The sequence below is a fragment of the Melanotaenia boesemani genome, chromosome 15, assembly GCF_017639745.1.
Source record: "Melanotaenia boesemani isolate fMelBoe1 chromosome 15, fMelBoe1.pri, whole genome shotgun sequence".
Taxonomy (NCBI): Eukaryota; Metazoa; Chordata; class Actinopteri; order Atheriniformes; family Melanotaeniidae; genus Melanotaenia; species Melanotaenia boesemani.
This window is the reverse complement of record NC_055696.1, coordinates 20,528,788-20,542,700: the sequence shown is the minus strand read 5'-3', so window position 1 is coordinate 20,542,700 and position 13,913 is coordinate 20,528,788. Positions and strand designations below refer to the sequence as shown.

General features: G+C 40.7%; 1 protein-coding gene across 4 annotated transcripts in view; it reads left to right on the top strand.

Annotated features, from left to right (window-relative positions):
- Window positions 1–11,722, top strand: part of sgcd (sarcoglycan, delta (dystrophin-associated glycoprotein)) — a 409,702-nt gene extending 397,980 nt beyond the window's left edge. For all 4 annotated transcript variants that reach the window (XM_042008370.1, XM_042008372.1, XM_042008373.1 and 1 more), the window contains one exon: window positions 5,127–11,722. In XM_042008370.1, coding sequence (XP_041864304.1) covers window positions 5,127–5,312 — 186 coding nt within the window. In that variant the 3' untranslated portion in view covers window positions 5,313–11,722. The remainder of the gene's footprint in view (window positions 1–5,126) is intronic.
- Window positions 11,723–13,913: the final 2,191 nt, after the last annotated feature.

Genomic DNA, 13,913 nt, shown 5'->3' with positions numbered 1-13,913 from the left:
AGAAAGCAGGTGATGATGGTGGTCCTTTCACTCTCATTTGCCATGACCCTGGATAAAATAAATCCACAGCTAGCCATCAACTCCACTAGCTAGAAATTGTGTTAATTTAGTAGGTGCACAGTAATTCACAGTGTAATTCATACAGACTTTTATAAACTAGGCATAGATTGGATTATCTGAGCTCGAGCACAGCTAATAAAACATCTGCATTTCAACTTGCTTTTCAAAAATGTATTCCTGTTTATGTTATTATTTCACTGGAATTAAAGCTGGACTAAGTTATAAATATTTGGACATCCAAGTGTATATTTTAAGGGGCGGGGCAGAAAAGCTAGCTAGCTGACTGTCTCATACAGTAGAGAGCCAGGTGGTTTATTAGCTTTGAGAGATAATTCGGTTATTTATTTTCCTAAAAAAAAAAAGAAAAAAAAAATCTCACATTTTTCATGTTAAGCTATTTAACAAACCCAACAATTCAGTTCTTTTAACTGGTTTTAAGCAACTATTGCATAACACTTTCAACATATCATTAGGGCTGTCAGTCTTTCAAAATGATTAATTGCAATTAATCGTATGAGTGTCCTGAGTTAACTCACGATTAATTGCATGTTAATCGCTGATTTTTTTTTTTTATCTGTTTCTAAATCTATCATAACAGGATATTTATCCATCCATCCATCCATCCATTTTCTACTGCTTATCCTGGTCCGGTTGCAGGAACACCTGCCTGAGCAGAGAAGCCCAGACTTCCCTCTCCCCGGCCACATTCACCAGCTCAGCCGGGGGGATCCTGATGCTTCCCAGGCCAGCAGAGAGATGTAGTCCCTCCACTGTGTCTTGGGTCTTCCCCGGGGCCTCCTCCCGGTGGGACGTGCCTGGTACACCTCACCAGTGAGGTGTCCAGGAGGCATCCTGACCAGATGCCTGTGCCATCTCATCTGGCTTCTCTCGATGTGGAGTAGCAGCAACTCTCTCTGAGCCCCTCCCGGATCACAGATCTTCTCACCCTATCTCTAAGGGGGAGCCTGGCCACCCTACGGAGAAAACTCATTTCAGCCGCATGTATTTGCGATCTCGTTCTTTCAGTCACTACCCACAGCTCATGACCATAGGTGAGATTGAGAGCTTTGTTTTTTGGCTCATCTCCTTCTTCACCATGACAGACCAATGCAGAGTCCACATCACTGCAGGCGCCACACTGTTCTGCCTGTTAGTCTCCCACTCCATCCTTTCCTCACTCCTGAACAAGACACTGAGATACTTAAACTCCTCCACTTGGGGCAGGACCTCATTCCTGACTTGGAGAAAACACTCCACCCTTTTCTGGCTGAGGACCATGGTCCCAGTCGCTTCACACTCAGCTGTGAATTGCTCCTGCAAGAGCTGAAAATCACAGCCCAATGAAGCCAAGAGAATCACATCATCTGCACAAAGCAGAGACTCAAATCTTGGGCTGCCAAACTGGATCCCCTCAGCACTTCTGCTGCACCTAGAAATTCTGTCCATAAAAGTTATGAACGGAATTGGAGAGAAAGGGCAGCCTTTGGTGTTGTTCAACCCTCGCTGGAAATTGATCAGATTTACTGCTGGCAATGCAGACCAAACTGTGGCACCGGTCGTACAGGGACTGGACAGTTTGTACAAGAGGTCTGGCACTAAATATTCCCAAAGCACCCCCTAAAGGAGTCCCCGGGGGACACGGTCAAACACCTTTTCCAAGTCCAAAAAGCACATGTAGGCTGGTTATGCAAACCCCCATGCCCCCTCCAAGACTCTGAAGAGGATGTAGAGCTGCTCCACTGTTCCACGACCGAGACGAAAACCATACTGCTCCTCCTTAAACCGAGCTTCGACTATCCAACGGACCCTGAATAGACCTTACCTTGGAGAGTGAGGAGTGTGATCTCCCTGTAGTTGGAGCACATTCTCTGGTCCCCCTTTTTGTAGAGGGGCTTGACAGCATTTATCACTGCTGGTGTCCACCAAGTTTGGGGATATTTATCATGTTTTTAATACTCCAATGAGCAGTATTGTTCCTGCAGTTATAGAGTAAGGCACTTTAGTGACCTTACTCACCTGAAGTTGAATGACTTTATATACATAAAAAAGTTGGGTGTAAAATGCAAATTACAACAAAAACAATTATCTGCAACAAAAAACAATTTCTATTCCTTCCTTCCTCCTCTGTCTGTCTTCTTTGTGTCTTTAACTTTGCTTATTTAATATCAAATTCTCCTGTTGGCTCATCCTCATCCTTTCCTTCATGCTCCTAAATTCCTCCAACCATTCCCTTATTCGTTACACACATCAGTCCTCACATTCATCACAGTCAGCTGTACTGATAAAAGGATTTCCCTCCTTACGTTGCACCCGTCGTGTCAGATCTGTTGAAATCAGCAGAGAAGGATTAGCGAGAAGAAAATGTTTAAAAGTTTCCCACAAAAACACCATTAAGTCAGTCTGCTGATATGAGATTGATGGGCTGGTGTATGGTGGGGGGTTATAAAGGTGCCCTTGAATCCATTGTAGTCCAATTAAAAGCAACGGCAGTGGCGCTCTGAAACCACGTCTGTAGCACATCCTCCTGCAGCTTTCATGGCTGTGTGGTCAGAAATTAAACGTGGAACTCACGGTGGGCAGTGCATATAATTAGTCGTGTTCTCACACTCCATTAGTGTTGCAAATGTCCATTCATCAAACCTCTGTCTTACACGCATACTCGCACTCTATTTCCTCTGGCGCTGCCACAGCAATTACAGAAAGGTTTTGGCTGTTAGACACCCACAGAGCACACAGGCAGATACAGAAATAGTTGCACTCACTTTTTTATGGGCACTTCTGAGGCCACTCATTAGCACACAGCTCAGGGGGGGATAAGGACGCCTCCTAGGGAATATTTAAAGCGGTGTTCAGGTTTCTAACCAGCAAATAACAGTGATTGTTTATTTAATATCTGAGCAAAGCCTAAACCAGTCCCTTCTATTCTACATACACCATGCAGAGTTGGTGTGATCACAATGTTGGCATTCCTTTCAGAGGTGTTTTCTAAGTCTTTGTTTCTGGGTCTTCTGTTTTACCTTTACCTGCCTAACCCTTCCCGGAGTGTCTCACTCTCTCTGCTCCTCCTGTTGAATGATTTGTTCAGCAGCAGCTGTCTGGGGAAGTCAGCTGAGACTCTGCTTTAAAAAGGGTTCCAGGTCATTTCATGGTGATGCCTCCCAGCGGTGCCCAGTAATAGCTCCTTTACCTTTTTATGACAGAAGAGCTCCACCTCTCTGCGGCCAGTGAAACACCAGCCCATCACGAGTCCCAGAGGGGTGGAAGGAGGAGGAAGGAGCTGAGGGAAGAGAAACTGGATTGGTGCAGCTGTGGTTTGTTGCTCGGCAGAGTGAGAAAGTTATGTTCCAATTAGTGAGGGGAGTAGAATGAGTTATGAGTAGATTTTTTTCTGTAGGGAGGGTGGCAGAACAACTTTTTGGGAGTTTTATTAGTTCTTCTTGCCCAGGAGGGAATCAGCAGACTGTGAAATGCACTTTTTTAATTATGTTTTGTGTTTTTTGAATGAACTATTTCTAAAGTTGAATCCATTTCTTTGAATCATAGCCATTGATCTCCTCTTAGTGATGGTAACATCTGTTCAGCATCTGAATAATGCTTGCAAGTTGGTTTAAATGTGGATTAAGGCTGTTTTGTGCTGGAAAGTGGCACAACTTAGGCCTGGTATGAATTCTGCATTTGTCTAACTTTTGTCATATAAATAATGGCATGGTGTAATAAGACATGGGTTGCTATTCATCAGATGTGTACTGAATTTTAAGGCTGAGCAAGGACCACAGGAATTTATTTATTTTTGATTGAGAAAGTTTATTTGAACATAAATAAATAAGCAAGCAAGCAAACAAACAAACAAGACTGAGCAGAAAGGAAAAGGTGCGTGAGCAGGCCCATCTCTACAGGCATCTGAATTAGCCATCAAAACTTAAAATGATGTATTTTGTGAATGTGTCAGAAAAACATTAAAAACTGATTTAAAAGTAAAGCAAATAAAAGAAAAACTGTTGCTGTCTTTCCGGTAGAACTGTTTTCAGGTTCATTTATTTGGACTCAATATAAAGTCATAAAGATTTTGCAGCTGTAAATGAATGTTTGCAAATAATTTCAGTCTGTATTTGTAAATCAAATTTGTTATCCTGCAAAAAAAAATATCTGCCTGAAAAGTTTCTGAATGTGCAGAAAGGATTTGCATGGTTGTAAAAGACATTTCTTATTTGTGGAAAATAATAGAAGTTCTTTTGCAAACATCCTGTCCACAAATGCGAAGTACAAAACTACGTGCGAGACTTTAGGTGTAATTGTGAAGTTTCTCCGTCTTTTTACATCAATCTGATTGGATGGTGACTAATCAGACTGTCCAATCAGAGAGCAGACAGCTTACTGTCCTTCCGCATTGCTGCAGGTTCTTAAAGCTGAACAGATTGATTTCAAAGGAAAGTGATGGTGCAATGTGTCTCAAAGTGAGTATGAATCATAGTTCCAAGAGTCACTGCCCTCATACTTTCATGCATCCCCAGCGTTAGCATGGTTGTTAGCTAATAGGGAAGTTCAGAGTTCAATACTGAGTCCGGCCCTTAGTTTCAGACAATGTCAAACATGGTGACAATGGAGGAGATCCTGATTATGTTCATTCTCAGAAGGAGACATTAAAGGAGGCAGCACAGTAGACAGCAGTGGTCTGTGCAGCCGTTAAAGACATCACAGTGGATTCTTCCTGTTTCTTTCACAGGTAGCCATGGTTTGTGATGGTTTACTCTGTATGAACACAAGATTCCTGAAAATTACACACATAAATAAAGCATAAGGTGAACAAAATGATCTGTATCTGTCTTCAGGATGAGCTAAATGGGCCTTTAGTGCTATTTTCTCAACAGTGACATCTATTGGTTGGGATGGATGCTGCAGTGAGCCAAGGTGGGGGTGTAAACAGTTCCTGCTTGCACCAGCACAGATCTTTGCAATTCTTTCTAAGCCCATCAGAAAAACTCCAACAAGTTTAATAACATCCTTAAACTAGAATTCCAGATTTCCATTGTTTCCAGTCTGACCAGTCTTCTCTCCTTCCACCTCAGATCTCTCTGGACGCCCGAAGGATCCGCCTGATGAGGCTGCCAGAAGGGAAAGCCTCCAGCAGCTCCTCGTCCTCAGGGACCAGGCAGACTGTCTATGAGGTTTGCGTTTGCCCAAACGGGAGGCTTTTCCTGTCCCAGGCTGGCACTGGATCCACCTGCCTGATCAGTAACAACGTTTGCCTCTAGGACTGATTTGTAAACTTATAAATAACGACACAGATACCCAGAAACAGGCAGAACAGACCGATGTATGCGTTTCGCCTGTCTCTAAGACTGATTAACAGCCAACACATTTACAGAACTACAAAGACTGCCAGAGCAGATGGACACACCAACACTTTACAATCACAAACACTCTGACATGAACACTTAGACTCAACCCATGTTCAAAGTCTAATCCAGACAAGCTTGAATTAAAGCTGCTGACAGATTTCAGTTCTATGGGATTTTTAAAAAATGCAGGTTTGTACGACTAGAGGTCATAAAAGAATATCTGTCCCTTTTCTCTTGGGAATACACGTCAGGGGACAGTATTTAATAAAAGGCGTGTTTGTAATATATCAGCTTGACCTCAATAGTCCTACACGAGCAACTTACACATGCACACAGTTGCTGATAGACACCTTACACTCAACGTACATTCACAAACACACATTTGCTCCTGGCAAGAAAACTCCAGAGATTTACTATGAAAGACACTGATTTGTTTCCTTTCTCGTCAAGCATTTCAGGCGCAGAATCACTAGGGTGATCACCCATGGCGACAGGCCATTCTTCCCAATCTCCTTCCTTTTCTCTGTCATCACCTCCTCTCATCTTCCCCCGATTAGCTTCTACAGCTCAGATATTTTCATTTCTTGCTGCTCATTAGACACAATTAAGCCCAAAAGGCATTCTGCAAATACCTGGTGATGATCATTCCTAATTAGATTGAAGTCCTTGAATATTTGTGGAGTCAAACACACCAACCGTTTAAAAAGAAGCCAAGATTTCAGCACGCCCTCGCTTTAGAAGTAAGCAACCTCACTGCAGTATCAGTTCGTTGACATAAAGCAAACAGAAATCGATAGATGACCACATGACAACAAGTCAGTCCCACTGAAGACAGCAGAAGACTAAACAGTAATGGACTACCAGCCCAGAAACTGGAAATTTTCCACTGTAACATGAACAACTGCAGATAAATGACACCAAATAAATTGGAATATTTTAATCTGATTATCTGAACTGAAACTAAAAGCCTAACACACATTAGAAGTTTTAAGAAACATGATTTGAAGGAGTTGACATGATTTTCTAAACTCTTCATGAAAGGTCTGACATGGTTCAGTCACAAGCATCTTTTTTTTTTATCTATTTTCTATGCAAATGTAAATCCACACAAGCTATTCTCCCTGAAGCACTTTATTGCTGCACAAAGGAGTAAACAGTAAACATGGTGAGAGCTCACACTAGCACACACCTGAGCTCAAACCACCACATAGAAAAAGGTAGAAAAACACAGTTTTACTATCAAATACTTGCTTTGTCAGGTTATAAAACATTTGACAAAGTGCTGATAGGTCATTATATGTGACTAAGTATGTGACTACCCGTGAGAATTTGATGCAAAAAAATCAATAGCTTTAACTTGCCTCTATGGCAGTCCAGTGAAAATGGAAGTTGGGGTGGTAGATAAATAAAGGGAAGATTTAAAAACCTGCAAAGCTAAAGGGTTCACCAAATGAGACCATTTCAGACCCACGTGGCCCTAACTTAAGTACCATGGCTGTGATGGAAGCTTCTCTCTTATTTTTAGCTTTTGATTCAAGTTGCACAACCTGATATAATTTCATTTCAACGTTACGTTAGATAAACATTAACATAATTTAACCCCGCTACTGTGCATTTACCTCCACTTTAAGGTACAAAGTTTATAGAAAGTGACAATATTGAGGGATCTTTAAGATTAATTAGATGTAGCATTTGAAATCAAGTAGTGGTGACGTCCCATTTATGTGCTCTGGAACACAGAGTTTAACTTTTCTTTGTGATTTGTCCCCTCTGACATCCTGAAATCAAGTGAACTTGCCCAACACTAACCATCAAAAATCAAATGAGATACTGAAAAAAAACTAAACCTTAAAACCGTGTGCCGTAGCGTATTATTTCTGCTGATGTTTCTGTTCCTGCTACACAGTGTATTTGAGTTTTTTCTAACTTGGTGAGCAGTGTGGTCATCTAGTCTCAGTATGTTGAGCTTTCTCAGCCACCGTAGATCCTGATGTGTACGTGTAGTTGTAACCACACGTCCACATCAGGATCCAGGTTTGATTGGATGAACTGATGCTAAAGTGGGGAGAAAACACAGAAACCTCTGAGATGCCAGGCTTAAATTAAAATGAGTTAACAGGCTGTGATGTCAGGTCTAATTCATGTCGCATTTACCAACAGTAATACTGTTTGAGTGAACCACTTCATGATACCTCCATTCTTTCTTTCCACTTCCTCTAGAAAGTTACCCAATTTCCTGTCAAACAACCTGACCCCACTGATATTATCAGGTAGCTTTTTGTTGTAGCTCTGAGGCTCTACACCAGTATACTTAACGTGATATGTTGCAAGCATGGTGCATCAGCCTCTGATGAAAGTTGCTGACGTTAAACTGACTGAATAATGTCATGTCTACACCGACTTGTGTCCTCCTGATAAAACATCACCATCCAGCTCCACTGACAGAGAAGAAAATGAAAATATTTTTAAACCACTAAGAGAAAACCAGAATGTTTTGAACCTCCGCGGTGGTCACCCTACTTGTTTCTTGCACTGGGACATTTTTTTTAAAAGGACAAAAAAATAAATAAATAAAGCGAGCCACTCTGTTGAAAGAGGGGAACTGTGCCTGTGCCTTACGTCAATGCACTTGTGGCAAGAAGAAGCACATCACACAGACTTTCTTTGGCATCAGCGAGTCACATGACCTGATTTCAGTTACCCCTCATCCAACACATGAATCTTCCCTCTGTACGAATGCAAAGACCTCCAGCCACATCTGTCTGTAGATGTCAATACCTCACTGTGAGAAAGGATGGGGCCGTTGTGTTTCACTATTCACTACTTTAACTTCTTCTTGTTTTTCATGATTAAATATTCTGTGTTAAAAATGTCTGATTTTAAACCATTTGTGCTGAACATTGTGTCTTCTGTGTGTTGCACTACAAAATCTTTGCATCTTTATGTAGTTATTAACATTTCAACAGTCAAAAACAAGATTTCTACTTTAAATTTATGGTAAATAGTCTGTATTTATGTAGAGCTTTACTGTACCTGGATTGATACCCAAAGCACTTTACATTATACATCACATTCACACACACATTCACACACTGCTGGCGGAAGCTGCCATGGTGCTCGACCACGACCCATCAGGAGCAATTTGGGGTTCGGTGTCTTGCTCAGGGCAACCTTGACATGAGCTCGACAGGCCGAGGATCAAACCGACAACCCTCAGGCTACAAGACGACCACTACCCACTGAGCCACTCCACCACTGGTTTATCATAAAATACTTAACAACACAACATTTTCACCAGTTGTGACAGAGTTACACTTCTCTGCACAGTCCAGGGAGTCCAGCCGGAAGTGTTCCGGCTTTCCTGGGTTGGAGAGAGCTTCCAAAAGGATGCAGGTCAGTTTGAAGTTTCAGATTTGTTCGAAGATGCTGATGCTCGTGAGATATTTTTTTTTTTTTCCCCCCTAGCCATGTGCATTGGCAAGGATTTTTTATCAAATCTGATGCCAAGACAAAATCAGGCTGGTATTGTTTTATAGTCCAGTTAGAGCTACAGATTTATCCCAAAAGACTCCATGTACACGACAATGCTGAGACAGTGAAACGCAAAAGTTTTGTTGAGTTTTGGTCCTTCGTTTCCACAGTAACAGAGTTTTACATGGAGAAAATCTCAAAGGTTTGAGACCAGGCTACTAAGTGAACTTCCACTCTATACCTTTTAGACCTTAAAACCCAGCATTTTGGACGTGTTTGAAGGCACAGTGACATCTGCTATGTGCATTTCTGAAGCCGTCGCTGTCGAGCAGCATCCCGCAGCTGAGAAACTGCACTATGCAACTTCTTTACTTCTTTACTTCAGCAAAGATGTGGAGATTACAGATGCTAGATCAGTGGTTCCTAAACTTTTTGAGCCACGACCCCCAAGATAACATATCTTTGTGTTCTGATAATGATACAAACAACACAACAATATTAACCAGTCAAAAGAAAAAGAAAAGATACGTAGAGGTGTTGAAGTTAATCGTTTCTACGATGCATCCTGATGCGGACGTGGACGTTTTTGCATCGATGCAGCAATAAAACAATTGATTATTAGTAAAGTAATCTTTAGTAATGCGGAACAATAAAGTTCTCAAGTAGAAAATAACAACAGACTTAAATAATTTTAATAAAAAAAGGAGTTCATAATCATCTGACTGCTTGCATTCACTGATTACAAACGTAACAGCGTCCAGTAATAAAGAAAACTGAGGATGCAACACAGTGATGCATCGTGGAATCAAATCCAATCAAATAGTTAAGATAATCAACCTGGCTTGTGAGACCAGTGACAATGTACAGACCTGAGTATACCACAGTGTTGTGGATGAGTGTTTAAATCTGGGGAAAATTCGTAAAAATTGGGTGTGAGAAGACCTTGGAAAAGCTTTCTTCATACTTTCCTTTTAGTCATCTGTTTGGTTTGTTTATGGCACACAAGCACTTATTTTGGTCTAGGAAAGAAAACTACTAATGAGTGACAAAGAAATAGATTGTGTTGTTATTTTCACTTTTTATACTGAAGTCTGATGCTAAAACCTCTAGTGTATTTTCCCACGAAAGGATTCAGGTGTTTCTGGAGCTGAAACTAGAGCAAGCTGAAGTAGAAGCTTGATAACTCTGGGTTTTAATCATCTGCCATCTGTCATGCATGTAGCTACAGAAACAGAAAATTTTATTAACTCCTGAACCAAAACATAAATTGGCAGAAGATTCTGTTTTAGGGATAGGGTGAGAAGCTCTGTGCTCCGGGAGGGGCTCCGAGTAGAGTCGCTGCTCCTCCGAGAGGAGCCAGATGAGGTGGCTCAGGCATCTGGTCAGGATGCCTCCTGGACGCCTCCCTGGTGAGGTGTTTCAGGCACGTCCCATCGGGAGGAGGCCCCAGGGAAGACCCAGGATACGCTGGAGGGACCACATCTCTCTGCTGGCCTGGGAACGCCTCGGGATCCCCCTTATGAGCTGGCAAATGTGGCTGGCAAGAGGAAAGTCTGGGCTTCCCGCTTAGGCAGCTGCCCCCGCGACACGACCCCACATACGTTGTAAGAAAATGGATGGATAGAAGATTATATTTTAATATGTCTCCTTGCAGCAGCTAAAAAAGACATATATGCGTTAGAGGTGTCGGTCAATCTGATGTGTGAATAAATCCATTTTAAGATGTGACTACAGATCCAAAGATGCAAAGATCTTGTATTTTAACAATGTTTTTTTTTTTTTTTAATATATGTTGCACAGCATCTACTGTCTTTATAGTCTCTTCCACCGTTGCGTGTTTCACACCCTTTCTTTGAGTCAGGGTTGCCATCTTTCCTGCTGTTTCAGCTTGTCTGTCGCTGTATATTAAAAGACTTTAACAAATATTTCACCACAGAACTGAACCTATCTGAGGTATTTGTTTTTTGGAATACATGTACACAAGAGATATACATCTTTTTATATGGTTGTAAATGTAAATAATGTATACATAACCATGTCGGTGCAGCAATGGGCAAACACACCGACCAGAGAGAAACACTGCTCTTTCTGGAAAGACAAAAACCTTTTTTATGGAAATCACTATGTGTTTTTATACTAAAAGGACAAAAAAACTATATTAAAGGATATTCATTGAGTTAGCATGTACAGCAGTGTATACTATATTGGCCTGTGGAGAGCAAGCTGGTTTCGTTTTTAAGCATTTTCCTTCCTCTTCTCGTCTCTCCTGCTGAGCTCTAATGTTTCTCTCAAACTCAAACCAGCTTTTCTATTTGTTTTGTTGTTATTGTTTCACCGGGCTGAGGTCTTTGCATTCTCCCGACTGTGCTGTGTGTAAATTTGTGATACTATGAGTTAGCATTTCTTTTATTCTCCACTGAACGTGTTGAATGATTCTCAGAGAAGCAGAACCAGAAAACTAAAGAAAAAATAAAAAAAAAGAAGAGCAAAAGGAAGAGGTGCATGGGGCTGAGGAGGCTTTTTTTTTTTTTACAATTATTGACTTCACTCCAAACATGGCAGGAAATAAATCATTGCTTCTCACTTATTCACAGTATCACTATTATAAATGCAAACAGTGTAACTTTAAGTCACAACTTGATGTGCAAAATGCATTTAAAAGATGTTGGACTGAAAGTTTTTTAAACCCAAAAAGCTGCATTTTGCAAGCAGTTCCCCCAGCCCCGTGTGTTCATGCTGAATGCTTCATTCTTCTTTTTCTGTCAGCTTTACATTTTTCTTTCTTCCTCAGTCTGAAACTGCCATTCATGGAGGAGTTTTGAAAGATGCCAAAATAAAAAGGTGTTGTTCAAGTTGCCTCCTGTAGTCATTTTATTCACCCTAGCAAGGAAACAGCTATTAATTCTGTGGACTGAATAAAAAAATCTTTTATTTAAAGCTTCATGCACAAATGTATATTTTTTATCGCATCATCCAATAAACCTGACTACAAAGACCTGTGCAGACTGAGTTATAAGAGGCAGGAACTGTAAAGATTTAACTGATTCACTGCATCTCATTAATATAAAGTGGGGTTAATGTACCGACACCATGGTCGTGAAAACAAACTGTACTCATAAAATTATATAATACCCCAACAATTGATGATGAAATTTACATGTCACCCCTGCAGACATTCAGCCACATGTGTTTGCTTATAAACACAGGGCACCCATTGTCATGATATACAAGTTTGAATCCAGTCATGGCCCTTTAACAGGACAATAAAAGGTTCATATCTGAGCAATCAGCCTGACACAAACTAAGTTAAAAAAGGAAAAAAGTTCAAAACTGGGCTTTGTTGACAACATTTGTTCTGGTCCATGTTACTGCAGAGCGAGAGAGACCACATTTACTTTACTGATACTACGGTTTACATTCCCCAAACATTCTGCAAACATCTGTGCTAGTGTGAAGGATGTTGTCTTGGAGGTGATGTTTAGCTTAACTAGTTGTGCAACAGCCTCCTGCTATGGCTCCTTCATGCAACCAGCCCAGTTATTAATCTTTGCTGCATGCCCCCCTCGTTCCTGCCCTGCAACTGCTGAGCAAAGGCCATAAGGCCCATTCAGTACTTATTAAAAGGTTCTGTTGCGTTTTCCTAGATGTTCATGTTGCAGGACTTTTGGGATGTTCTTAAAACATTTATGTGACCTTTACAATCTCTTGCACATATAGTGACTGACATGTCACTTAACCCAGAAGTGGTGGTGACTTTACACATCTGGAAATTCCTTAAAGAACCTTTTCATGGTGAAAATACATAAATTATGTACATTTGCTTTCTTTAAAAAAAAAATCTAATCCATTTCATTTGATAAATAATATTGGATTAGATTTATGTAGCACTTTTTCAAGGCACCCAAAGCTACACTGTAGCCATTATTCATTAATTCCTCACTCATAGGCTACCTGGTGATCTTAAGCTACTTGTGCAGCAACAGCTGCCCTGGAGCAGCCTGATGGAAACGTGGCTGCCAATTCGTGCCTACGGCCTCTCCGACCACCACCACATTCATACACCAGCGATGCCAACATTGGAGGCAAGGAGGGTGTCTTGCCTAAAGACAAAACGACAGATGACTGGGGAAGTGGGAATCGAACTGCCAACCTTCCAATTATTGGACGACCCACTCCACTGCCAACCCCGAATATATGATGTATAATAAAATATCAATTATTTTCATGTATTATTACTATTATTGATTTCTGATGTAACTGCACATACATTTTATGTATTAATATTCATCCTTACTTGCATATATTGAGTTAAACAGAGCATAAAAATAACTGTTCAATATAAGGAATATAAGGTATGTTCGGATTCGCTTTCAACGAATGAATCCACCTGGATTCAACTAACAGAAAAGGTACAAGCCTCCTACTGGATAATCACTACAGGGCGATTATCATTCACCCCACCTGATGCAGTGAGTAGCTTCTCATTAAACAACCGTGTGGAAAGACACATCCCATGATTGTGGAAAAGATGCTGATCTGCTTAAGAAGTGTCAGATCATTGGCATCAAGCAGAGAAAATATCTCTGATCATGTCTCAGACACGGATGTGATCACTTTGCATGCTTCTGTGTTTTCCATGTTAGTATGTGAGCTCCTAAACTTTTTAAAGACACTTTAATTTCAAAGATAAAAATCTGTTCCATAGAAGACGGGATCCCTATGCTGGAGATCGTTCATGCAGCTTCTCTGCCTTTCATGATATCAGCTGATAAGGCCTGGGATGATGCAAGCAGAAACTGGGACATTAACATGTTTTATCTAATTTTTAACTAGTTTTCCACATTTTACTGACATCTTCACGGCATCATCATTACGATGACACAAGTAATCTTATGTGTGAAATTAATTTCCAGATGGCTTCCTTTGTCTCTGAGCATAAAAAGACCCAACGTGCAAATAAATCTTCTTTAAAAAAAAATAAAAAAATTATTATGCATTTATTTTCATATATATAAATTTATTAACTAAAATGTAGAATAATCT